Raw genomic sequence first — 25,452 nt, forward strand, 5'->3', positions numbered from 1 at the left:
CAAGAGGCTAGTAGGCTTAGAAGCCTCAGAGCTACCCTCACGGAGACCCAGGACAGAGGTTGAAATATCAGGATCATAACCCGAATGTCCTTGACTCGCTGGTCTGGAAGAAAGGCTCGAAAATACATTGTATCCTGGATGGCTCTGATGAAGACGTGCTTCTGTGAAGGAGTCAGTTGAGACTTCGGTAGATTGACAACCCCAATGACGTCAAGAGTCTCTCCGTTGTCTGGAGGTGGTCTGTGACTAAGGGGCATATGTATCAAGTCCTTTTCCAGTTCGCAAATGGGGCGATTCTCAGAATCGGACTGTTTGCGAACGGGAAAAGGCTTTTTGGGATGTATCATCCCAAAAGGGCATCGCAAAATAGGGAATCGCAAAATTTGCGATTCCCTATTTTGCGATTGCATTTGAGGAATCAAAAATTGTGATTCCTTAAATGCGATGCAGGAAGTACCCAAGTTGTGCGATTTTCTCATAAGAAATCGCAAATTACCAACAACTTCAAGTTGGTTGTAATTTGCGATTTCTTTGAAAAATGCACTTTTTTGCATTTTTCAAAGTGCCATGTGGCATACATACATGCCCTATGGCACATATACATATTTCAGGGGTGCAACAGGGTATCCTTTTCACACCCTTGAAATTGCATTCGCAATTTGCGAGTACCTAATGGGTATTTGCAAATTGCAGATGTCTTCCCATTCATTCCTGTGGGCCTCTTGGAATGAATGGGAAGGTATTCCTTAATTGTGATTCGCAATTTGCGAGTCGCAATTAAGGAATATGCAGGAATCGCAATTATTATTGCGATTCCTACATACATTGCATTTTGCGATTCGCAAAAAATCGCTATTAAGGACTCGAAAACGATGTTTTTATACATATGCCCCTAACTGTGGTGAGAATGCCCTCAGCAGCCAGTCGTGGAGGTAGGGGAAGACTGTTACCCCTGACCTTCGAAGATGGGCAGTGACCACAGCCATCCCCTTTGTGAACACCTGAGGGGCACTGGTGAAGGCAAAAGGGACCTGGGCAAACAAAGTGGTTGTGGCCCACCATGAAATGCAGGTAGCGTTTTTTTTAGGCCTGCTAGACGAAGCTGTGAAAATAAGCATTTAGCAAGTCCAACACTGCCATCCAGAATCCAGAGCAGAAAGAACCTGGGCAAGGGCGAGCATTTTGAATTTGTCCTTGCATAGGAAAGCATTGAGAGTGTGAAGATCTTGAATCGGAAGGAGGCATCTCTCCTTTGACACAGGAAGTAGCAGGAATACCAAAAAGGTGCTACTTCTGAGGCTGGCACCCTTGCTATGGCTGCTTTCGCCTGCATTTACTGGCATTAAATCGACTTAAGGTCCTCTGAGAAGTGGTCTGATGTAGGTGGGAGGTGTAGTAGTTTAAGAAGGAATGGCAGGGCGTAGCCCTTATGGACAAACTGCAGGACCCGTTTGTTGGATGTAATGTGTTGCCACCCTGCAAGAAGAGACTGATCCTGCCTCCAACCAGATGGCTGTATGCCAGTAGGGTAACACTAAAGGGGCTTGGAGGTTGTGGCCCGAGGGGCAGAAGACCGAGACAAGAGCTGCCCCTGGTGGCCAGGTCATTGTTTTATTGTGGCTGACCTTTTCAGGTATATGCTCCAACCTCGGAAGGATTGGAATGCCTGCTGAGCAGGCAGTGGAGCCAGATGTTCTCGATACTTCAAGCCCCTGGCAAATCCCCGAAAAGAAACTGCAGGTAAGACCTCAACCCCATGTCCCATAGTGGGTTTAGCAACCTAGTAATCAGCGTGTGTTAACTGACCTCAAGGCAAGGGTGGCTGAGGAGAACATACTCTTGCCAAATGTATCTATCCCTTTTGACGCCTTGTGAGGGGATGTGTTTGAAAGGCATTGGGCTTCACTCTACACGTGGACATTGGAACAACCAGATTTTCAGAGGTTTGATGCTTTTTTAAACTAGTCCGGGTCTCCTGGAACAGGTCTGTGGTGGAGGGTGACGTGTTGGTTGATTGGGGGACCAGAACAAGGTTTTGCCCAAGTGCCCAGTAGTGCATCAGTGAGGATTGTATTGAAGGAAAAATTAGATTTAGTTGATGTCTGGCCATGATGTAGGATTTCTGTCAAAACATTTATCTTTACCTCCATGGTTGGAAGATGGAGGTCATGGACCACATCAACCCTTCTGATCACTGGAGCACAAGACATGCTCTCCTCTCTTACTGGCCCAGGAGGGAAAACAACCCAGTATCGGGTGAGGTGTCCAGTCCACTGACATGCAGTAGGTCCAGGTCCATGTACAAGTTGTCATCATCATAGCATGAGGCAAACTCGTCTCAATCCCCACGACTGTCATTTCTATAAGCCTGGCTCTGGTCAGAGTCTGACCTAAGAAGATGGCACAGAGTCTGTGCATGACTGTGAAGCAGTGGAATCATCTTTAACTCCGAAGCACTGCTTTTGAGTTTTTCTGGATCCAGTCTGGTACCTGGGAGAATTCACAAGGTGAGGAATCTGCAGTTAGAAGTATGCATCAGAAGCAACATTTACAGCAAATGCCTGCTTTGGATGATGTGACGAATAGAAAATGGTAAGGACCAAAGCAAATTGCAATCATACAGGAAAGCGATGCACATATTTCTTAGCCAACTAGAATGAGAAAGTAGGGTGCGATGAATGTGATAGCTTTTGTGTGATGCTATGGCTCATTGGTTAAATCTTTTGCTAATCTACATTGTTGATCGTTTGATTTGGAGCCCAAAAGTGCATAGTGGTTGAAATGGATGGCAATGAGTAAGCTGTGAGGTTTGCCCCTCTCGCAATCTTGCACTCAGGTAAAGGCGGCTCTCTTTAGAAATCCTTCATTTAGCAGAGGGTGAACAAATCAAGAACAGTGTTTTTTTTTAAAACCAACATCCATACTTCCAATAAACAATTGACTCATTAAAATCGCCCACCGTGAGCATGGGTCATTTAACAGTATAAAATAGCCCTCCTGCTCCTTAAAGTGGCAATCAGCTCCCAATACCAAAGGTATTTGAGCGTTGCACGACATTCACACCAGTTTGAAATGGTTTCCACACGAAGCAATATTTGTGATAGTCTAGAATTGTTTGCCAAGAATCACCGCTGGTTTAGGGAGCAGCCCTGTTTCTTTAAACCCAATAGGTATAAGGGTGTTTTGCAATAAATTCAAAATTAGTACAGGGACAATGAAACAAGAATCAATATCGAATCCTTAGAGTAAAAAAAAACCTGCATACGAACGAAGTGGAAAATCATCACTGAAGGCAGTGTATGAAATGATGTATTGCATACATTAGTTTAGGAACAGGTGAACAGTACGGGTTTTACGGGTTTCCTGGTGGTAAGGAGGGTGCATTCCAGTTTGGTGTTTAGAGGTATGGAGTTCCAAGCAGTAGTAAAGGACTCGTGAAAAACTGCTTCTGGGGAAGAGATGTTCAAAGCCTGGTGTCATGGTATACAGATCCCCTTTTCATACAAGGTGTGTTTGATGATGGCCTACAAACAGGGACATTTTAAGGATGTTGGGTGTCCTGGGGAAAAATTATTTTAGGGGCTCCTTTTCGGAACAGCTTTGAATGTAACATCCAATTTCAGCTCTTTCATGCCCTCTTTGGCCTGGTCACGGACAGTGCACAGGCTCACTGGTGCAAATTCTAAATGTGTCTACATCAAATATTCAGGGATACTGACGTGTGTTTTCAATGATGTAACACAGCAGTAGCTCACTAAGATTGCTGCAAATCGTTTTTATGTAAGAAAACGTTTTTTATGGATTTTGCATGAAACAAACAACATTTCCATGCAAAATGTCTGTAATAGACCCTCAAGCAAACGCCCACATTAAAAAAAAATGAAAGGAAAACGGTATTTAAAACAACCTGTTTAAGAATTATTGAAGGTCATAGGGCCAAGACCCTCTGCAGAACAGAACTAGCTTTAATTGCCCCACCACCCTCACCAAGGCTGGGGGAGCCCACTTTGCCAATGCCTTAAAATGTCTCTGCCTACAAATAGTTTTACAAGGCATGAAGCGAAGAACATTTTGCCAAACCAACTCTCTTGCACTGGCCTTTTCCTACCGCCACCATCTCCATGTTTACAGCGTACATTTGTCATTTCACCTTTTTGTCATTGTAAGTAGGTATTGTACAGGTTTCCTTCGCACTGTGTTCATGGGATTGGGGGATGAATTAATAGATTGATGAATTTAAGAGTGGACATTCAGGACCTTTATGTGGCACAGCAGTCGCACCTTGGGGATGCCCAGTAAAGGGACCATCTCACAGGGAAAGCCAGGACGGGTTCCCCAGTGGTACAGCGCTGGGACGCTCCAGGGTAACCACGCGCTCTATAAATCCAACATTCATTCATTCATTCATTCATTCATCTGAGCAGGCCCTTGATGGTCAGCTTTCGAGTTGCACACTGCATGCAGGTGTTTATAGTGTTCAGCTATACTACAGGTACATTAATTACAAAACACAACATTTCAAGAACAATATGGCTGAACTGGGTTTTTTTATTACCGTAAATGGTGTTGCCTTCTATTAATCCCTTTCCTCGCTCACCAACAACTACCCCATCAGAGTATCCGAAGCAAATGAGGTTACTTCTCAAAACTGGGTCTCCTCCTCGTCGGATGTCTGCGCCACCCCACTGATTTTCACGGATGACATTTTCTGGTGTGCGGAAGAGAGAAAGAGGTGTATCCTAATCCGAAAACTTTAATCAAATCAAAAACTGGCAAGGATATAACAAACATAAGAAAATGCACATGCAAAATAACCTCAGTGTTAATTGGAATCTGTCAAAATCAATTTTGTTAGTAGTCATGAGGCGTATCTTCTCCGCTAAGACCCATGTTACAGTGTCTAGATTCTGCAGTTCACCTTCCAAACTGACAGGTGATGGCCAATAACAACCTTCAGTGATGCAATAGGCAAGAGATTTGGAAAAGTAAGAAATACATTTCGAAGTAATCAGGAATTCACAAAAATCCACAGTTGTACATATAGAAGTGCAAGCCAGTCAGATTTCCAGCTCCATTCTTCCTGTGCCAGGTTTACTGCTGGCAAGTGTCTGCAACAGTGACAATCCCCCTGGTGTGGTCTAGTGGTTTTCTGTATTTGCACACAAAACCATTTTTCACTCACAGGGAAAATATATTTCATTATTATGAAGCAGTATGCCCTGCAACCCCAGGAAACATAGGACTTTGCTATTCGTAAAAGTAATAGAATGTTATAGCAACAAAGTAGATTTTAAGAACATCCATATAAATGTTTATTTACAGCACATACATTGCTAAAGGGACATTATGGTTCTCTACTACGATCACGTAGAAACATTTCTTAGAGAAACATACCGAAATTCCCACAAAAACCTTCAGTCGAAGTGGTGGCAGAGACGGCTCCACCGCTAAGGGGGGGGGGGGGGAGCTTCGCCCCACTGCCTTTCAGCACTGTAAAAAAGGTTAAACAATATGATAATAACCTGAGATTATTATCATTTTATTTTTCTGTGTTGAGGTAGTTTTGCGGTGGCGGGCGGGGCTGGGCAGCGCAGGGGGGAGGAGTGGTGGCACTCTCTAAGTGCCCATGACTGTTTGGCAGGCCCTCTTGGGCAGCCAAACAGTCCTGAGCACTTTGCATGTTTTCCACCCTGGATGGAAAACATGCCCAGGCTTCCATTCCCTGTCTGAGCACCGAACCACGGCGCTCAGACCAATCACAACACTACATTGCAGTGTTGTGATTGGCTTAGGGGAGCCTGGGTGTGCTTCCTGGTTCCTGCTCCCACAGAACCAGGCAGAGGGCAAAGGATAGGAGGGGCCCGGCCAGTAAGTAAGTGTTATTTTTGTTTTGTCTTTCAAACCCCACTTATCCCCCTCCCCGCCCCACTGCTACTTCACAGGAGGAGCCGCTACTACAGTTACCTATTCAAACCTTATGAATACTTACATTGGCTGATTATGGTCAGCTACCCAACCATGCTGTTTATGATCTGTCAAATTACATCACAGATGATAGTGCCATTCAGTCTTCTTTCTACCTCTATAGTCTCACTATATTCACCTTCTCTCCCTCTGTCTTCCATCAGTCTCCATCCATCTCTGCCCAAACCTCTTTGTCTCCCCTAGTCTGTCCTTTTCCTCCATTCTCGTCTTTCCAAAATACTCTCGCCAGACGCATTCTATCTCTCCTTTCCCACCTATCTCTGCTCTTTCTTGCCCCTAATTCTCTATTCTATGCCCTCATTCCTCACTCCTTACGTAACCTTCACTTCTTAGCTCTCTACCTCTTTTCTCCGTAATCCCGCAGCTCCTTCTCTCTCCTGACACCCAAATCACCTGCTGATCTAGATTTTCCATCTCTACCTCCCATCTACCCCTCGCACACTCCTCTACTTCCAGCTGCCTCCTTTTCTCCCTCCATCCTGGCAATATCTCTCCCTTTTTTCGTATCAAACCTCCTTGCTGTACCTCTACCTACCATCTTTTTGCTCCTTTACCTCTTCTCCCAATAGTCCCTCTCTGCTTTTCCTTCCTTCCTCTTCTCCAACTTCCCCTACTGCTGCCTTAAATTTGCCTTCTTCACCTGTCCCTCTCCTCTTTGGCCCCACTGCTTCCTCTGTTATCAATTATTCCTCGCGCCACACTTATTTTATCAATTTTCCTCTCTCCCGCTCATCCACTGCTTTTTCTTCTCTTTCTCTTCTGGTCTCCCTCCATTTCCTATGCCTCTGCACCCTTGTCTCCTCATCCTCTTTCTTGCCACTCCTTTCTCCTCTCCATCTTAACCTCCATTCTGCCCTCATTTTTCCCCTCTGCCCCTCCGCCACTTCTTTTTCTTACTTCCTCATTCATCCTTTCCACCTACCCTTCTCCTTCCGCCTCTTTCACAAACGGTGAATTGCCGAGTGAGAAGAGGGGTAAACGGAACAAAGCAGTTCCTTATTAAGAAACTATTACAGCCCCCCTCCCCCAGTATGATTGGTCATCGCACAGCTAAATCATGCAATTTGTCTTCTACCTGTTATTTGGCCTCTTCCATTCTCATTTACAGCAATCCCCGCAGCAAGCCCTTGAAATATGTGGTTCCCACTACAATAAACAAGAAAAAACAACGTGTTAGTTACACAAACTGCAACAATATGATACAAAGAAAACAGAATATTTGGTCTCACAACTTAAATTGCAGTTAACATTAAAGGACTTCCACATCGGTAACCTTAGGGGGAAAAGTTGAAAGAACAAACTATTTTACTTTAAAACCTTCAAACCTTGATCAAACTTCTACCACTTATCCTCTCTCAAACACTCTGTAGTGTAGTGTCTTGTCTTGTGTAGCATGTGTGTGTCTGAGTGATCCAAGTGTCTCTGCTCAGCTATCTGATAATACACTTTCAGAATACATGTATACCCCTGTTACGGGACAGGAGTTAATCTGTGAAGTTGAGCACAGATATTCTGCTGGGGTGTTTCCTGCTTATCATTTGGACCCTGTATGAATTGTTGTTCTGATCTAAAGAAACATCCTTCCTACAGAAGGATCACAAGCTGGTTCTTGGGTGCAGCAGACACCTCTTTGGTTGGTTGATGTTACATGGTGTTACATATGCACAGCAGACAGCGGCGTGTGCGTAGTGGGGTGTGTCCTCTGAGGAGGAAGCATATATCTAGTCCTTGCACTTAGTGCTAGGTGAGTCTTCTCTAGTGGCATCCGTCAGTGCCGGTATCTCTTCTGTGGCTGCCCGTCAGTCTATTCTGTGGGTCATGTGGGCCGCAAAGGACAGAAAGGGCAACAAAGAAAAAGTTCTTCTTCACATGCCTCGAAGATACAATTTTTCTGAAAAAATGGCTAGCTAGACCTTATTTCATCCAAGATGGTAGCCTTGTTAGTGTTTGGCATCTGACGTTGCAAACCAAAAATCATTTCTGTGATACAATTTCCCGCCTGGATCAATATAAGGAGGCTTTACCTGGAGATGCATGTGTTGCAATGCATTAGTTCCCCTATTTTTTGTTACATTCTTCACCCACTTTGAAGCTTTTTGTCCCTGATTTTTGGATTCTGTATGGATTCTCTAGTATCTTATGCTGGGTTCTTTCTCCACCCTGCTTCAGGGTGGTTTTGGTGCTTTGCTCATCTACCTTTGCAAGATTCATCATCCACAGTGAAGACTCACCAACATCGCCGAGGAGTGTTTTACCCTTTGTGTTTTTACTAGCCTAAATAAGAAACTTTCAAAGAAACACTTTGACACCCTTCACATGAATACTGTGACCCTCATTATGAGAATTAAGATTCATAGTGGTTGATGCCTTCTACGAGTCTGACTGGTATCCCTGCATTAAATTCCGATGACTACGAATGCTCGACCCTGGTAAAAAAGGATCCTTGCAAGGCGGGCACAGCTCGGGCACGCCACCAGTATGGCGGTCGCGCCGGGGCCCTGCACCCGGGGGAGGCAGGGCGTGCCGCGCAGAAAAGTGACGTGGCGCCCTGCCTCCCCTGAAGCCCCACATGCGATTGGATGTCCATGCGTGAACCGGAAGCACTTACAAGTGCTTCCGGTTCACGTGTCTAGCCAGCGTCGTGTCTAGCCAACGTCGGGCAAGCCGGTCAGAACCGGCTTGCTTGACCCTGTGTTTAAAAGACTGGGGAGCAGAGCGGATGGTCTCTTTTTTGCCACATCCCAACCTGCAGGTCGCGTGATGGGTCAGGGCCTCAGTCGGAGGCCCCAACGATTCGTTTTCACCCTTTTCTTTTCTTTTTTATTGCAGGTAACTTAGTGGTTTTTCGCTATCTGCGGGAGGGCAGCGCTTGAGCAGGGAGGGCATTGGAATTGCTCCACTTCCTGCTGGTATCCTCTTTGATTTCCCTATCGGCGGGGGGCAGCGCTCAACACGGAGCGCATTGGCAGTGCTCCGCTTTCTTCAAAAGTATCCTTGTGGATTTCCCTATCTCGGTGCAGCACTTGCACACAGAGCGCATTGGAAGTGCTTCTCTTCACAGAGTTGTGGGTTGGTCCGACATTACATTCCTCCTTTACCCACAGAATAGAAGATAAGCATAATGAAAAACATTTCAAATATTGAACTAGAGATAATCAGTCTCTGACAGTGGGAACATTTAGGAACAGTCTTACTTTGTCAGCCCGGATCTTCAGTTCAGCTTCCGTCTCACCGGGGTGAGCAACGGGCTACGAAGTCCTGGTACTTCTGGGACGGCCTGGGATGAGGCCGCAGACTGTACCGACCTTGGCTGCCTCTGCTCGGGGAAGTCAAGGCAGCACTCTGTGAGCCATCTTCCATGGATGTCGACTGGCTGCTCGGGCTTTATTGAATTCTGTCTTCTCCAGAAGCAACAGACGCTTAGCTGCTTCCTCCCGGCATGGTGATGGGTTGACTGTTGCGTTCTCGTGGTTCTTGGCAGCTGTCGGGTTCTGGGGTGTAGGTCGCACTGGGTGCCGCGTACTCATCAAAATCGTCGGCAAAGATTTTTTTGAAGAAAGACACATTCCGGATTACCTTCTCAGTACCTCGCGAGGCTACTATCATTGTACCTTCGACTTCTGTTACAATCCATGGGTCCACCTCAAAAGGCATCCTGAATTTTCCTCCCGGGTGGGGATCACGTACCAGTACTCGGTCTCCGACAGCTATGGAGCTATCTTCCGCACGCCTTCGTCTGCATGCTTCCTGGTTGATTTTGGTGTGCCGTGTCATAGACTGGTTCGGAGGATTTGGGCACTGGGCCCACATAGGGTGGTGTGGGATGGTATCAACTACTGCTTTCCCGAAACAGAGGCGGCTCGGGGAGATTCCTGTGGTGCAGTGCGGTGTGAGGCGATACTCCCGGAGGAACTGGTAGATTGCACGCTCCAAACGCCAACCATCTGACAGGGCGATCTGAATGGTCTTGTTCAGTGTTCGCATCAGCCTTTCGACTTATCTGGTTGCCTGTGGCCACCTGGGAGTTACACGGCGATGCTTGATCCCTTGAGATGAAAGGTACTCGGAGATGTCTGTGCTTGTGACGGGCGGTCCGCTGTCTGTTTTGAGTTCTTTCATCAGGCCGTGAGTTGCCATTATCTTCTCAAGTTTCGGGATAACTTCTCCTGCCGCCGTGGACGAGACAATCTCCACTTCGGGGTAGCATGAAAAGTCATCTATAACAACCAATATGTATTTCCCTTCCGGGAGACTGCCGAAGTCTGCACTAGATTTTTCCCATGGAAAGGAAGAGCCTGCTTCCGTGATTACTGGCGCAAGGCGGCTAGGGAGACCAGTTGCAAGGCACACCGGGTAGCGCTGGATGATAGACTCCACTTGTTGGTCTAGGCCGGGAAACCACACCTTGCTCCTGAGGCGATTCTTCAATTTCACGATTCCCTGGTGGGCACCATGTGCGATGAGGGCGGCTTGTTGGGGTAGGCACTTGGGTAGGACCAGGCGAGGACCTCTCAGGAGACAGCCATCAGGGGACGCTGACAGCTCGTTGTGCACTATGTAGAGGGCCCTTAGGGTGTCCTGGGCTTCTGTAGTGCGGAATGACGACGGGCTTTGGAGTGGCCTCCAGTCCCCTGAGGAGAGTGCCTCAATAGCCAGCTGAAGGCAGTCGTCCTCTTTGGTGGCTTACACGACTTCGTCTAGCAAGACGGGAATAGGCCGGGACCTTTCAACGATCATTCTTACGTATTCTTCTGTGGCGGTGGCCTCTGCTGCCTCCGGCTCGGTGACTGGTCGAGTGTGGCGGGACAAAAAAGTCGGCAGGATTGCGAGTGCCCGGTCGGTATTCAACTGTGAATTGGAACTGCTGCAGTTGTAGCACCCACTTTTCAATTTTTTGGGGGGGGCCGTGAAGAGGGTATAGCGGGAGGAGAGGTTTGTGGTCAGTGACTACGACGAACGGGTGTCCATACAGGTGGATGTGGAAATGGCGAACACCCCAGAAGATCGCAATGACCTCTTTTTCGATTTGAGAGTAGCTCTGTTCCACTGGAGTAAGAGTTCTGCTGGCGTAAGCGACAGGGGCCCACTCTCCACATGGCTGCTTTTGGGCCAACACTGCACCGAGGCCTGTGGGACTGGCGCCTACCACTAGCTGAGATTCATGCCGGGGGTCGAAGTACACCAAGGTGGTATCAGAGGACAGGGCTGCCTTCGTCCTTTGGAACGCCTCGTCTTATTCTGTCTCCCATGTCCAGTGGCTGGAGGCTTTGGTGAGGTCCCGTCAGGTCCGACAGATTCTTAATAAAACGTCTGCAGTACGTCACCATGCCCAGAAAGCTGCGGACTCCGGACACGGACGTCGGGGCAGGAGCGTTTTGAATGTCCTTCTCTTTGTCTGGATCGGGACCAATGCCCTTTTCTGAAAATCAGTACCCAAAGAAATTGATGTCTCTTCATAAGAATTCACTCTTTTCGCGGTGGAGGGTGAGGTCACTGTCTCGGAGGCAGGTGAACACTGCATGGAGGCGTTGGATGTGTTCCTCCAGGGTAGGTGCGTGCACGAGAATGTCATCACTGACGTTCAGAACTCCATCCAGCCCTTGGAGAACATTCTCGATGATGTTTTGGAATACCTCAGCGGCACTGGAGATCCCAAAATTGAGTCGAGTGTACTGCCACAGCCCGGCGTGGGTGGGGAAAGTCGTAATAGGGCGAGAGTACAGATGGAGCAGGATCTGGTGGTATCCGGAGCGATGGTCCATCTTCAAAAACCACTTTGAGCCTGACAGCTCTCCAATGAGGTAATCAACCGTTGGGGTGAGGTGTCGTACGCGCTTGGTGGCGAGGTTGGGGACTCACATGTCCACACAGATGCGGACCGCATCCGGCTGATTCTGCTTCTTCGCGACGACAATGGGTGACACCCAGGGGGTGGGGCCTCGCACTCGCTCTATGATTTCGGCTCGCTCTAGCATGTGTAGCTCCGCTTCGACCTTGGGACGAAGGTGAAATGTAATTCTTCGGTGGCGGAGCGCAACAGGGGCAACAGACCTGTCAGTGTGCAGGCGGGTCAATGGGCCTCTCAGACATCCGATCTCTTCAAACAGACTTTTGAACCCGTCCAGCAGGCTGTCCACGCTGTGGGTGTGAATAGTGAACGCAAAACGGATCCGATTGAGGTCTTTAGCGGTTCTGCAGCTGAGCAGGAATCCGGATCCTTCCTGTTACACATACACCTTGGTATGCCGGTGGGCGTCCTCATGGGATAGATTGGCCTGGAATACCCCACACAGTTTGAGTGGAGATCAGGTGCCATAGGCGTAGACTTGTACCTGGGTGGAGCGGAGTGCTGGCGGGTTTGGTATGCTCCTGTATACGCTAGCTGCCATGAGATTGATGGTGGTACCTGTGTCAATCAGGGCGGCGACTGACTGGTCTTGTACTTTAACATCACACATCGGCTTGGCTGGTCGGGTAGCTGAGAGGGTGTTTAACATTCGAACCACATGCACAGTTGCAGCGTCTGCCTCATGGTCATCCATGTCGCTGCTCGCGGGCCCTCGTGTGAGGGCTCAATCGCGTGTACTCCCCTTGGTGGGCCACTTTGTCTTCTCCTTGGCGCGGACGGCATACCTTTGAGAAGTGGTTTACTTTTCCGCAAGCACTGCAGGTTTCACCTTGCGCTGGGCAAACTCCATCGTGTGGTGATGGACCACCACACCAACCACAGGATCGACCATGGAAGGGCTGCGAGGGCGCAGCGGTTCGTGGCCGGGTAGTTCTGGGCCGTTGTTCCTGGACATCTGTGCGGAGGGCGCACACGGGTTCTTCTTTAACTACCGCAGCCGGCCTGGGGTCCATGTGTGCAGCCCTGGTTTTCGAAAGTTCTTTGGATTGGCCAAGTCTCAGGATGTCCCTTATCGGCATACTGTCTTCTTGTAGGATGCGCTCGCGCAGTTTGACCGACCTGCAGCCTTGGATGAACTGGGCACGTATCATCGTCCTCATCGGGAAGTGTGCAGGTACTGGCTAACTCCTTCAACCTGGCATAGAAAACATCCACGGACTCCTCAGGTAGTTGGCGGGCTTGGCGAAGTAGGAAGCGTTGATAGTCTGGGCTAGCAAATAGCTTGAAGTACGCTGTAATGGCATCACGCAGCGTGGCGGAGTTCCTGGGTGGGCCAGCTTCTCTGATGCATTTGGAGATTTTATGAATTTCTGCACCCCCTAGATGCAGGAGCATGTGTCTCCTCTGTGGGGCAGCAATCTCAGCAGCCTCAAAAAAATTCTCAAGGCACTCAACCCAGTCTCTCCACCGTGCTGCCTGAGAGGGCGGGGGTCCAGCGATGTCAAATGGCTCCAATGGGGGCACCGTAGCCATGATGCAGACAGTGGGGCGAGGTCAGGCGGAAAGCAAACACGCTGTGGGCTGTTCGCGGTGGGCTCCTCGGGTACACCTTGCGCGTAGTCGGGCAGGCTGCGGTGGCAGGCAGGGCCACTGTAGATGAGGGTGCGCTGGAGGCAAAGCAGGCTGCTGTGGCAGGTAGAGCTGCTGCTGAAGAGCGTGTTTTGGGGCACCTGTGGGTGCTGGTCATGCACACTGCGCGAGATGAGGAGCAGACTGCCAGCTGTAGTTGTCTGGGGCAGGCAGGATGAGTGGAGGCACAGTTGGTGGCTGGGGCGTGAGGCCAGGCAGGTCGCAGCACCACATGAGGCAGCACACAAGATGAATGCGCAGCAGGAGGTGCGGGACACGCCACGCACAGCAGGGTACCAGAAGGGCCAAATGTGGGTGGAGAAAACGTTCCAGAGTCCTCAGGTCTTTTGGCGTGCAGGGCGCACTTACTGGGTCTTGCTGGGAGGGCTCAGCGGAGGAAGGCTGCAGCTGCAGGACGATGGTGCCGGTTGCGCATGCGCAGCACAGATTCCTAACGCGGAGGCCGTCGCGGACCGCGCACGGCTGGGGCTCCATACCGGGAGAGTGGAAACGGACCTGGGCGCTAGCAGGCAGTTGCGGAACACCGGCCCTGCAGGACAGGAGACTGACGCGCGGCCGCACGCACAGGAGATGCGGGCGTGGGACGCCGATACCCAGGCGAGGTAGGCGGAGTGGGAGGCGCGGCAGGGGCGCTCCCGCGGAGACAGTGTCAGCAATGGAGCTCTGAGGCGGCAATGAGACACGGCGGGTGGTAGACAGGCCACCTCGTCTCCAGTGTAGTGTCGCGGGCTATAGGCCTAGCTGGACACAAAGAGGCTCACACGTGTTGTATAGTTAGTGGCCAGTATGTTACTAAACCACGCCCAGGTGCCCTGGGCTTTTTATTACTTTGTTTACGTGCTGGACGAGCACACGCTGGGCCAGCCTAACTGGATGCGTCGTGGGGTGTTTTCAAGGACCACCCCTCGCAACACAGCGTGGTGGGTTGGTCCGACATTACAGGGACAGTGTGGTGCAGCTTTGAGAGATGTTCAACCCCCATCAACCCCAATCATCACCATCAATATTCTGTGAAGCCAGGCAAATAATTTTGCTCCAGTGGTCTCACTTCTTCTTCTTTATATCTACCACTGTAGGGACTGCGCAGGGAACATCAGCTGGACTCTGAGGAGGTTGCAGACACTCTTGGTACCAGGATTGTGTGCCCTGAGGACACAGGGATTTTGTTGCCTTGGGACAGTACTGGCAGGCCAGTATTTCCATTGTCAGCGGGAGCCATGCGGGTTTGACAATACTCATCCGACCTACTAGACTAGCTGGTGGGTGTGGCTCTGATGGCGTGGGTGCTGTGGCCGGCCAGGGGGCTGCTACTTCTACAAGGTAAGGGTCTGTCTAAGACCAGAGCACAGTGGGCTGTGGTGTGTGTACCATTGTTTTTTTGTGTGATTATTAGGGGGTGTATTTGGTACCCTGATTACATTGGTGCACAGCGTATTGTGGGGCACTGGTTTCCAGCTATCAGGTTGCGGTTATATTGCGGTTCAGTGCATTAGGGTGTGTACAACAATAGCCCCTAAGGTGAAGTGGAACGAGCATGGATAGTTTTATGGAGACGATGATGCAAAAAATGGGGGCTATGGACTCCATGATGTAGAAGGTACATTATATGGGCCAGGCTTTAGCCGCTTTAAGGGATAAGGTGGATGGCCAAAAGTGGGCAGAAGATAGGCCCAGGCGAATTGGGGTAGCCCATACGGCAGCTTTTGCCCCAGTACCAAAAAGGATTAGACCTAAAAAAGGTGGGGCACCTCCACCTAGGGAAGGGGATGGGACGGGACGGGTTGGGCCACTCTACCAGCCCCTGAGGGGGTGGTGCCCCAGTCGGTGGAGCCCGTACTGGTCCCACATGCCAACGGTTGTCAGCTTAATACGGGCAGTGGGGGAGATCAGCCTAGGAGCGAGGGGGCGGGAGGTCAGCCAAGTAAGTAAGTAAGTAAGTAAATAGTTTATTGTGATGATTATTTAAAATCTTACAATATTACACATCTCAGACAAAGACTAAAAACTGTGTTCTCGAATAAAAGCACTAAAAAAATGTCATTTGTAAGTAATTAAATATCTACAATAGGCATTACATCTAATTTGCTTTTGAGTATCATTAAAAACTTTACAAAGATAGCATTTAAAATAATGCCTTTCGAGTTCATGCAATTGATCAAGGCCTGTCTACATGTCCTTATGCCACGTACTTTGAAGGGAAACTTTAGTAACGATTTCCTCTCCTGTAAAAGCGTAGGGCAGGTACAGAGAAGATGAAGCATATCTTTCCTCACCGTTGTTGCACAGTCGGCATTTCTTTTGAATTTTCGGTCTCTCCCACGGGGGAAGGTGACATAGGCCTGGCATAGTTCCAAATCTGGCTTTAAGGAGGATCTGTTTGTTTTTTTCTGTCCACGTGTTACCAGGTATTGTTGGATTTCCTTCTTTTTATATCTATTAATTATTGTCCATGCGTGTTTTCTTTTGGTGAGGATAGCTTTATCGTTTAAGATGGGTAGGTGGTTTGCAGTTTTATTAATTATTTTCTTGAACGATGACTTGATTAGATTGTTTTCCCATATTGGCGTGATCACAAATTCCTTTATTGCTTCCCTTAGGTAGATTCACGCAGTAGAATTTGTGTCCTTATTTATTTTTCTCCATAAAAGTTGCGATATTTCGTTTTGATGTCATTTTTTATTTGGTTCCATACTTTTATAAAGTGGCCTTGCCTTGCATGTTGCTGATTGGTCAGTCCAAACTCCAGCCTTACTTGGGCGGGGGACGCATTTGCAGGTAAATGGAATATTGCTCGGTAGGCTCTGGTTATGATCTTGTTCAGGGTTTCGCTATCCTTGCCCATCATCACTTCACTGCCATATGTTATGGTCGGTAGGAGTTTTGCGGCAATTACATTCAGTAGAGGACCATATGTTAGGCTGGGAAGTGACTTTTGCACAATTCTAAATGCTGCAGTTAGTGAGTTCGCTTTTCTTGGAGTATAATTTTTTTGCAGTTGATAGCTACCCTTCGCATCAAATAGCACACCCAGGTATTTATATACTTCTACTTGCTCCAACTCCTTTGTATCCATAATCCATTTACTTTTATAACTTCTCTTGTTGTTTTTGGTCACTACCATAATCTTTGTTTTAGTCTCGTTTATGACCATCCCATTCTCTTTGGAGTATGTTTGAGTCCTCCTGATTAGACGCTGCAGTCCCAATTTAGTAAGGCTCAATAGTATGACGTCATCCGCATACATCAAATTCGTAAGGCGCTTATCCGCTAATTTCGGGGGAGGTGCATTCTCGTCGTCCAATATTTCCGTTAGGTCCACAAGAAACAAATTAAAAAGTAGGGGGGCTAAAACACAGCCTTGTTTCAGGCCTTCCTTTGCTGGAATCTCTTTTGATAGCGTTCGTCCATCCCCCAGAAGTTCTCTTTTGACACAATCAAATGCGGATTTAAAGTCTATAAAACATAGGTACAGGGGTTGTTTGAGTCTGATTGATTTATCCATTAGTAGTGCAAGAACCATTATGTTTGTTGTTGTTCCTAGGCCTTGAATAAACCCTGTTTGGTTTAAGGGCAGTTTATTTGGTTCCCTCACCCATTCAGATAGTTTTGTTAACAAAATTCTTGCAAATAGCTTGGCATCCGTGTCTTGGAGAGTAATCAGTCTGTAGTTTTCTGCAAGAGCCCAGTCTCCTTTTTTAAAAATTGGAGTTATTAGAGATCCTTGCCATGATTTAGGGGTAGTTCCAGTTCTAATGACTTCTGTGTATAGTTTCTCTAATATGGTCGCCCATAGTTCTGGGTTTTCTTTAAAAAGAGCAAACAATATCCCATTTGGTCCAGGGGCGCCGTTTTTCTGTTTTTCTATAAGTTTGATTATCTCTTCTATTTCTATAACTATTGGCGTATCGCAATCCTTATCCTTAATGGGAGATTTATCTTTTTTGCACCCATGTCCCTTTTCTAAGGGTCTTAACTGTGAAGTCTCCTGATTTAAGTGTCTCCTTCCTGCTAAGTTAGTGGTGATGATATTACCTGCTTGTTAGGTCTGGAAAGGTTATTGATAATCTTCCAGAAGTCTCTAGAGTTCTTTTGCTTGCTATAGTGGAATACTTTTGCCCAGGTTGCTTGTTTTGCCTGATTTTTCTCACCCCATATTAGTTTCTTCAGATTTTGATTTAATGACTTTAACTTTCCCAGATTTTCTGCTTTTATCCCTGGTTTCTTTAGTAGCCTGACAATCCTGTTTCGTTCTTTCTTCATTGTCCTTATTGTATATATATATATATATATATATATATATATATATATATATATATATATATATATATATATATATATATATATATATATATATATATATATATATATATATATATATATATATATATATATATATATATATATATATATATATATATATATATATATATATATATATATATATATATATATATATATATATATATATATATATATATATATATATATATATATGGCAGAGGGCCCCCCTGGAGGCGACGACGCGGATACGGCAAACAAACTGCTCAACGCTCGCATTACAGCGGTTCTTGACCTTACGGCCCCCCTGGGCCGACCAAAGGTGGGTGGTCGTAAACAGAGAACGGCACCCTGGTTCAATGAGGAACTACGGAGTGCCAAGAAGAACTGTAAACGGGCAGAAAGGCAGTGGCGGTCAGCCTATGACAGCCTAGTAAGAGAAAAATACCTCACTAACAGACGGTTGTACCACAATCTAATTAAGAAAGTAAAAACGGACTACTATGCCATCAGAATTATGGATGCTGAAAACTCAGCCAAGGAATTATTTTGTGTCTACAAATCCCTGGCTGTCCCCCAGTCCTCGACAGAATTAGAGGACCGATCAGTCGCTGCATGCAATCGCATTGCTGAGTATTTCAGCGACAAAGTTTCCAAAATCTACTCTGCATTCCCTATCCAACCTGTGGCAGGAGGGGAGATTAAAATACATGATAGAGAGGCTGAGGGACAAAATTTGTTGCTTAATTTCTCCACCCCACCAGGAGAAGACCTGATCAAAATTTGTAAATCAGTAAAGTCAGGCTCCCCACGGGACCCATCATCTCCCAAAAGGTTGGGTGATAGCTTGACGACACTCGAACCATACATCAGGCATCTGCTGGATGTCTCTTTTAACTCTAGCAGCTTGCCTATGGAATGGAAACAAGCTGTGGTGCTCCCCCTCCGCAAGAAGCCTAATATCAGCTTCGATAAGTTGGAGAATCTGCGTCCCATCTCCCTTCTACCCTACTTCTCCAAAGTGGCGGAGAAGGTGGCCAATTTGCAATTAATGCAATTTGTGGAGAACACGAGTCTCCTACACCCCACCCAGTTTGGATTCCGGCCCCGACACTCAACGGAGTCGGCTCTTCTCATGGCAACCGAAACCATCAGGCAGGGTGTCGACGAGGGCCACACCATGGCCCTGATCCTACTAGACCTGAGCGCCGCGTGCGACACTGTAGCTCATTCCATCTTGCTACAGTGTCTGAACAATGGAGGGGTAGGAGGCGCAGCCCTAAAATGGATCCAGTCGTTTCTATCCGGACGTGGTTTCCAAGTCAGGCTAGGGGACTGTTACTCAGAGCGAGTGGCCCTCGATCAGGGGGTCCCGCAGGGCTCGTCCCTGAGCCCTACACTTTTTAATCTTTATGTTGCTCCGGTTGCCACTATAGTGGAAAGTCACGGCCTGCGTATGGTATCGTACGCTGACGATACTCAGCTCGTCATCTCCCTATCGCGAGCGCCTGGTCTGTCGGCAGACATCTTCAGAGCATGCATGCAAGATCTAGCTGCCTGGATGTCTGCCAACTGTCTCAAGCTCAACGGAGGCAAGACTGAGGTGCTGGTGGTGGGGGGAGACCAAGCGGCCTGGACATCAGAGTGGTGGCCACCCTGCCTAGGACCCACACCAATCCCATGCCAGGAGGCGAGGAATCTCGGTGTTTGGTTCGACTCTAAACTCACTTTCGGACCTCAGGTCAATTGTGTGATCGGCTCATGCTTTGGGACCCTCAAGACCCTCAGGAAGGTCTTGGAGTTCCTTCCCATCAAAGCCCGCCAAACACTTGTGCACGCCTTAGTCACCTCCAAAATGGACTACGGCAACCTGCTCTACTTGGGGACCCTGGAGAAGAACTTAAACCGTCTGCAGGTTTTACAAAATGCCGCAGCTCGGCTGGTCCTCAGACGGCCCAGAAGATCAGCCTCAAAATCCGCGCTTCAAACACTTCACTGGCTCCCGGTGAGAAACAGGGTGAAATTCAAAGCACTCTGCACGTGTCATCGGATCATCAACGGTAGGGCACCCCTTCCCTTGCAGGACCTTCTGACACAATATGAGCCTGTGCGTTCCCTTAGATCATCTGGCACGGGACGCCTGGCCATTCCAAAGGTGTCCAAAGCCAGGATGGGTGGCAGGTCCTTTAGGTACCTGGCAGCGTCCAGTTGGAATGAACTCCCTGTGGCGCTTCGCCTGGAACCCTCAGAGTCCACCTTCAGAGCTAAACTGAAAACATTTCTCTACTCCCAATAGTGTACCTTCTTCCACCTCTCCTGCCTGCACTAGGATCTCAGCGCGGGGACATGCCGCCGGCGTCACCATGCGCTCTACAAATCTCCCTATTATTATTATTATAAGGCAGATTTAAGTGGTTTTCATTATCCGTGGGTGGCTCTCTATATTTTTGCTTCTTCAAGTCAGCCAAGTGCACTGTGTGCCCCCTTCCCCACTGATGAGCAGGCCCCTCTGGTCCCCACGCCGATCCACCCCAATTTGGTATCTAATCTAGCAGCGGTACTCCCTTGGCTGGAAAAAGTGGGTAACTGGTCCCCGGCAGCAGGAGTGTCGGGTAGCGGGGAGAATGCACTGGAGAAGGCCAGACAGATAATGGCACAGTTAGATGGGGTTAATCCCGGTGACAGGCCGGCTGTGCTGGCTGGGGTTCAAATGGGGGGCAGGTACAAGGCCAATCGGGAGTAGGAGAGCTCCACCCGCAACCACCACGCCAGAAGACGCAGAAGCAAAGAAGCCAGCAAGACAGCGCCAACAGGTATGCCGCAAACTTTGCCTCCTTTGGGATTAGGTGAAGTTCACTCAGTTAGAGAGCAATTAGAGTGACATGTGTCTCAAGAAATTAAAGAAAAGATTTGGAAAGGCACCTATGTAAATATGTTTTCCCTGCTGCTAGATGAGACTGAAAGGGAGGCGGCCAAAAAAATAAGGAATGGACGCTCCCAAAAGAGTGGGCTTATATGCTGTTGAAGTTTAGGGTCGGGAGACGCTGGTGAATTGAATCAAAGGTTTTACTGTTTTTACGTCAATATTGGTGAGCATTTCCCATGTCTTGCCATCTGGCTTGCTACCAGAATAGGATTACTTGTGCGCACAACACTTATGGTGGTAATAGATGGAAAGATTATCAGCCAGATTCATCATTGTCCCGTTTTGCGAGTCCTAAATAGCGATTATTAAGGAATCGCTATTAAGGACTTGCAAAACGGGATTCATGTAGGAATCGCAAAATAAATTGCGATTCCTACAGCTTCCTTATTTTCGATTAGCAATTTGCTAATCGCAAATAAGGATGCGATTTCAAGGGTGCAGGGGTGTCCAAAGGTCACCTTGTAGCACCCCTGAAATGTGAATTTACACTGATGTTGTGCACACACATGTCCAAAGGACATGTGTGTGTGTAACATGCAACTTAGAAAAATGCATTTAAATGCATTTTTCCAAGTTTTCGCTATTTACCACGAGGTTTGACTTCGTGGTAAATAGCGGTCCTAAATTGCGAATTCGCCATTTATAAATGTTTCATGAATAGCAATTAAGGAATCTCTAATAGAGATTCCTTAAATGCTAATCCTCGCAAATTTGCGAATTCTTTATTAGCGATTTTTGCATTTGGGATGATGAATCCCAAATGCAAAAATTGCACTCGCAAAAGGCCAGATTCTCAGAATCTGGCCCTATTGCGAGCGCATTTCGCTTGATGAATCTGGCTGTATGACAAGGATTTTAGAAGAGCTATGGCCTCTGACCCAGCACTGGGCTGGAATCAGATTGACATGATCATATATCTAACAAATTTCAGAGGTGGTCCACAGGACACCACCCGGGGTCAGTCTTAAGACACCTTTTGGGGTCAGTCCTTTCATGCAGGCCCCCCAGGCAACTCGGGGGGCGGGGGAAAGAGTAAGGGGGCGTGTTGGGATTTCAACAGGCGCTCTAGTAACAAAGCAGCCGGCACATGTAAATTCAAACATGCATGTTCTTTCTGTGGCAACTCCTTGCACCCAGAGTCCAAATGCTTTAAGAGAGCAAAAGACAAGGGAGGCAAGAAGCAGGACTGAGAGTGTGCCTGTTGATAAGGCCAGATCTTCATTTATAACAAGTGCTTTGACACCATGGTTGAACGGTTACAATTGCCCCAAGTTTGCTAGAATTTTGCTGGAAGGTTTCAGGGGCGGCTTCAGGATACCCGCACCTGGTTATGTGGGGGTGTCACATTGCCAGAATCAGCTATCGATCAGGGCTAATGAAGGGGTACAAAAGGGGGTGGTGATGGACGTAGCATCTGAATCAATCAAACACTCACACCCAGTCAAAAGATCTGGGGTTAATCCATCACCGTTCTTTAGCCCACTCTGCCACCCCAGTTCAGACATGGCTATATGCAAATCAGTCTGACCCTGTGCCTCATGGGAACATGAAGGGGTGGCAGCAGCAAAAACTGAGCAGGAAGTTTGGTTGGGCAGAGTAGCTGGCCTTTTTGAGAGCCCGCAATGCAATATTTTGTCTGCGCCCCATTGGGAATGGTGGCCAAAAAGAACAAGGGGAATTCTGACTGATTCATAATCTTTCAGCCCCCAGAGGTGTGTCACTGAATGACGCCATTGATGATGACTTATGCAGTGTCAAGTATGCTTCTTTTGATCAAGCAGTTGAGATGCTTAGGAGGTTGGGTTGGGTTGGGTTGGGGCGCATTGTTTGCAAAACCAGATATTGAGTCAGCTTTCTGCCTGCTGCCAGTGCACCCACTTGATTTTCACCTGTTGGGTTTTCAATTCAAGGGGAAGTTTTATGTGGACAAATGTATGCCTATGGGATGTTCAGTATCTCGGGCCTATTTCAAGAAATTCAGCTCTTTTTTGGATGGGTTTTCCGTTGAGCAACAGGTAACCAGTGGGCATTACGCTATCTTGATGACTTCCTTTTCTTGGGTAAATGACAACAGGAGTATAACCCATAGACCAGGTTGAGATCTGGGTGAGGAAGCGAAAATACAAATTTGAACTGTACTGTTCCATTCATCAATGGTATTAAAGCCCTGGTCCACTGAATTGCAGAGTGTGATCCATTTGCATTCGCTCCTGTTTAGTAAGGTTTGGACACCCATGATGGGTAGTAGAGGTTGGTCGATCACCTGTCAGGTGATTTCTAGTTTGCTGTGTTTTTTTCAAGGTAGTCTGTTACCAACGGGGCAGTCAAGACTTTACAATGGATTCTGCCACGAGCACTTTTGAACAAACCACCTCGAGCCTCCCTGTTCCCTTTCAGTAATGTTGTGTACATACACATGTATCTGCCTTCCTCGTTGAATCCGATTGAGACATAGGGCTAGATGTAGGTAATTCCCATTTACAGACTCTTAAATCCCCATTTTTTTAACGATTCGGTATTTAAGAGTCTGTAAATGGGATAGTTGCTAATTTTCGTTTCCTTTTCTTGGGGGCACCAGAATCTCAGGACTGTGGGTGGGCATTGCAGAGGTTTTGTGCGCTCATGCGCAGACTTTGGAGTATCTTTGGCTCAGGTCAAGGCGGTGGGGCCCAAGCACTGAGATTGAATTCTTGGGGATAGAGTTGGATTCTGTGCTGGGAGTGTCACAGCTTCCCCTAGAAAAAAGTCACGGCCTTTGGGGCTGCCTTGCAGCATTGCTTGACAAAGGAGATGGTTACACTACATCACTTACAGCAGGTCGTAGGGCAATTGAATTTTGCATTGAGAATAATTCCAAAGGCACTATCTTTCTCGCGCACCATCGCACAGGCTATGTCTGGACTCAGGGAGAAGCACCATCACACCAGACTGTCCACTGAGGTCAGGCAGGCCATGCGAATCTGGAAGGCATTCCTGCCTGACTTCAACTGTAGGGTTGTGTCGCTCAGTCCCCCCAGGTACAGCCCAGAGATAGGGTTGATGACGGACGCAGCGGGTAGTGAGGGTTTTGGCGCCATTCTAAGTCCGGTATGGGTTGCCCAACTCTGGCCAGCATGGTGGGAGGACACGGGGCTTACAAGTAACATAAGCTTCCTTGAACTATTTCCCATATTGGTGGCATTGACCATCTGGCTAGAACAACTGAGGAACCAATCTGTGGTATTTCTGATCTGATAACATGGCTGTTGTGGAATGTATCAATAATCAAAATGCAAAGTATAAGATGATCGTGCGCCTACTAAAGGAGATAATACTGCTGTGCATGAGAATTAATCTGCTGTTTAGAGCCAAACATGTGCCAGGAGTATTAAACCATGCTGCTGATGCGATCTCTCGCTTTAAGATGCAGGTATTCAGGTCTCATTCCCCAGCTGCGGCAGAGAACCAAACGCCTTTCCCAGAACAGCTTTGGCAGCTTGATGCCCCCGTTATCAGACCTCGTGGCAGCTAGCCTAGCACCCAGGACCAGGAGAGCATGCAAAGGGGCATTTGGGGCTAACTGCTATTTCTTGGGGAACAGTTGGGAGGAAAAATGGAACAACACTGGGTCAGCCGTTTCCTATTTAAGAACTATGAGAGATGAGGGGTGCTCAGTAGCATCAGCAAGGTGACATATTGCGGCCATTGCCTTTTTCGCGAAAGTTAGGGAAAAGGGGGATTCCACTGGCACTTTTATAGTGTGGAAGGCCTTGAGAGGGTGGCAACGCCTACAGGGAGGGCAGCCGGATGTAAGGAGACCCATAGAAATACAGATATTGGCCACACGGATGGATGCTTTGCACCAAGTGTGTACTTCAGCTGGGGAAGCACTTTTGTTCCAAGCGGCCTTCTGTTTAGCGTTCTATGGCGCTTTCAGGATAGGGGAGCTGGTAGCCAGAAACAAAATGGATTGGCAAAGGGGGCTGCAGTTGGCGCATATGCAGATTCAGGGGGACTCCTTATTGATATCAATACCCAGTCAAAAACTGATCAGGAAGGCAGGGGGGATGGGGTGGTCTTGCATAGGGCAGAAGGAAGCACTTGCTGCACTTTCGCCAGGTTGGAGATATTTCTGGCGCATCGTCCAAGGTGCGCGTGGGGCCATTACTTGTGCACACAGATGGGACCACGCTTACCATCTTCCAGTTTAAGAGGGTGTTATGGCAGAGTTTTTGGCTCTATTTAGCAGTGATATAGATCTTAGTCTTGCTCACATCTAGGATAGGTATTCTTAGCTTGTGTTGGCCCTTTTAAGCTCTTTCTTCCAGACCTAGAAGAGGATAGCTGCTTAATATGATGATAGATCCCTTATTCTTGACTCTAACCTGTCTATTGCCTATTGGCTTTGACATACTAGACACATTGGTATGGTTTATGTAGGTATTCTGACAGAGCTAAGGGGCATTTCATCCCTTTCAGGCCTATAGGCCTAGAACTAGAGCGACTCCATCTTGAGGGAGCTGAGAGGCTTTTTAGAGTAAAGGTAAAGTTTATAGTTAAGCTGTTGTTCGCTTGGAGAGAACCGGCTCAGGCTGGCCCTTATCGAAGGAATGTATTTTTCTCCACTCCGAAGACACAACTTCAGGCTGGCCAGCTGGGAACGTGTCCTTGGTACGGGGAGGTACAAGAATTTGGTGGGCGGCAGGTTACTGGCCATAACTTTCCATGAAAGGACAAGCTTCCATATTAGCGAGCTACAGGAGAGGAGGAGTGGTCAGTTCAGCGT

General features: G+C 47.8%; 1 protein-coding gene across 1 annotated transcript in view; it reads right to left on the reverse strand.

Moving 5' to 3' along the window:
* Window positions 1-25,452, reverse strand: part of LOC147664936 (F-box only protein 10-like) — a 255,189-nt gene that overhangs the window by 192,005 nt on the left and 37,732 nt on the right. Inside the window, exons 3-4 of the mRNA XM_086949877.1 lie at window positions 7,061-7,131; window positions 4,556-4,708 (exon numbers count right to left, since the gene is read on the reverse strand). Of these exons, the coding sequence (XP_086806003.1) occupies window positions 4,556-4,708; window positions 7,061-7,131 (224 nt within the window). The remainder of the gene's footprint in view (window positions 1-4,555; window positions 4,709-7,060; window positions 7,132-25,452) is intronic.

The sequence above is a fragment of the Lissotriton vulgaris genome, unplaced genomic scaffold (assembly GCF_964263255.1).
Source record: "Lissotriton vulgaris unplaced genomic scaffold, aLisVul1.2 SCAFFOLD_1590, whole genome shotgun sequence".
Classification (NCBI taxonomy): Eukaryota; Metazoa; Chordata; class Amphibia; order Caudata; family Salamandridae; genus Lissotriton; species Lissotriton vulgaris.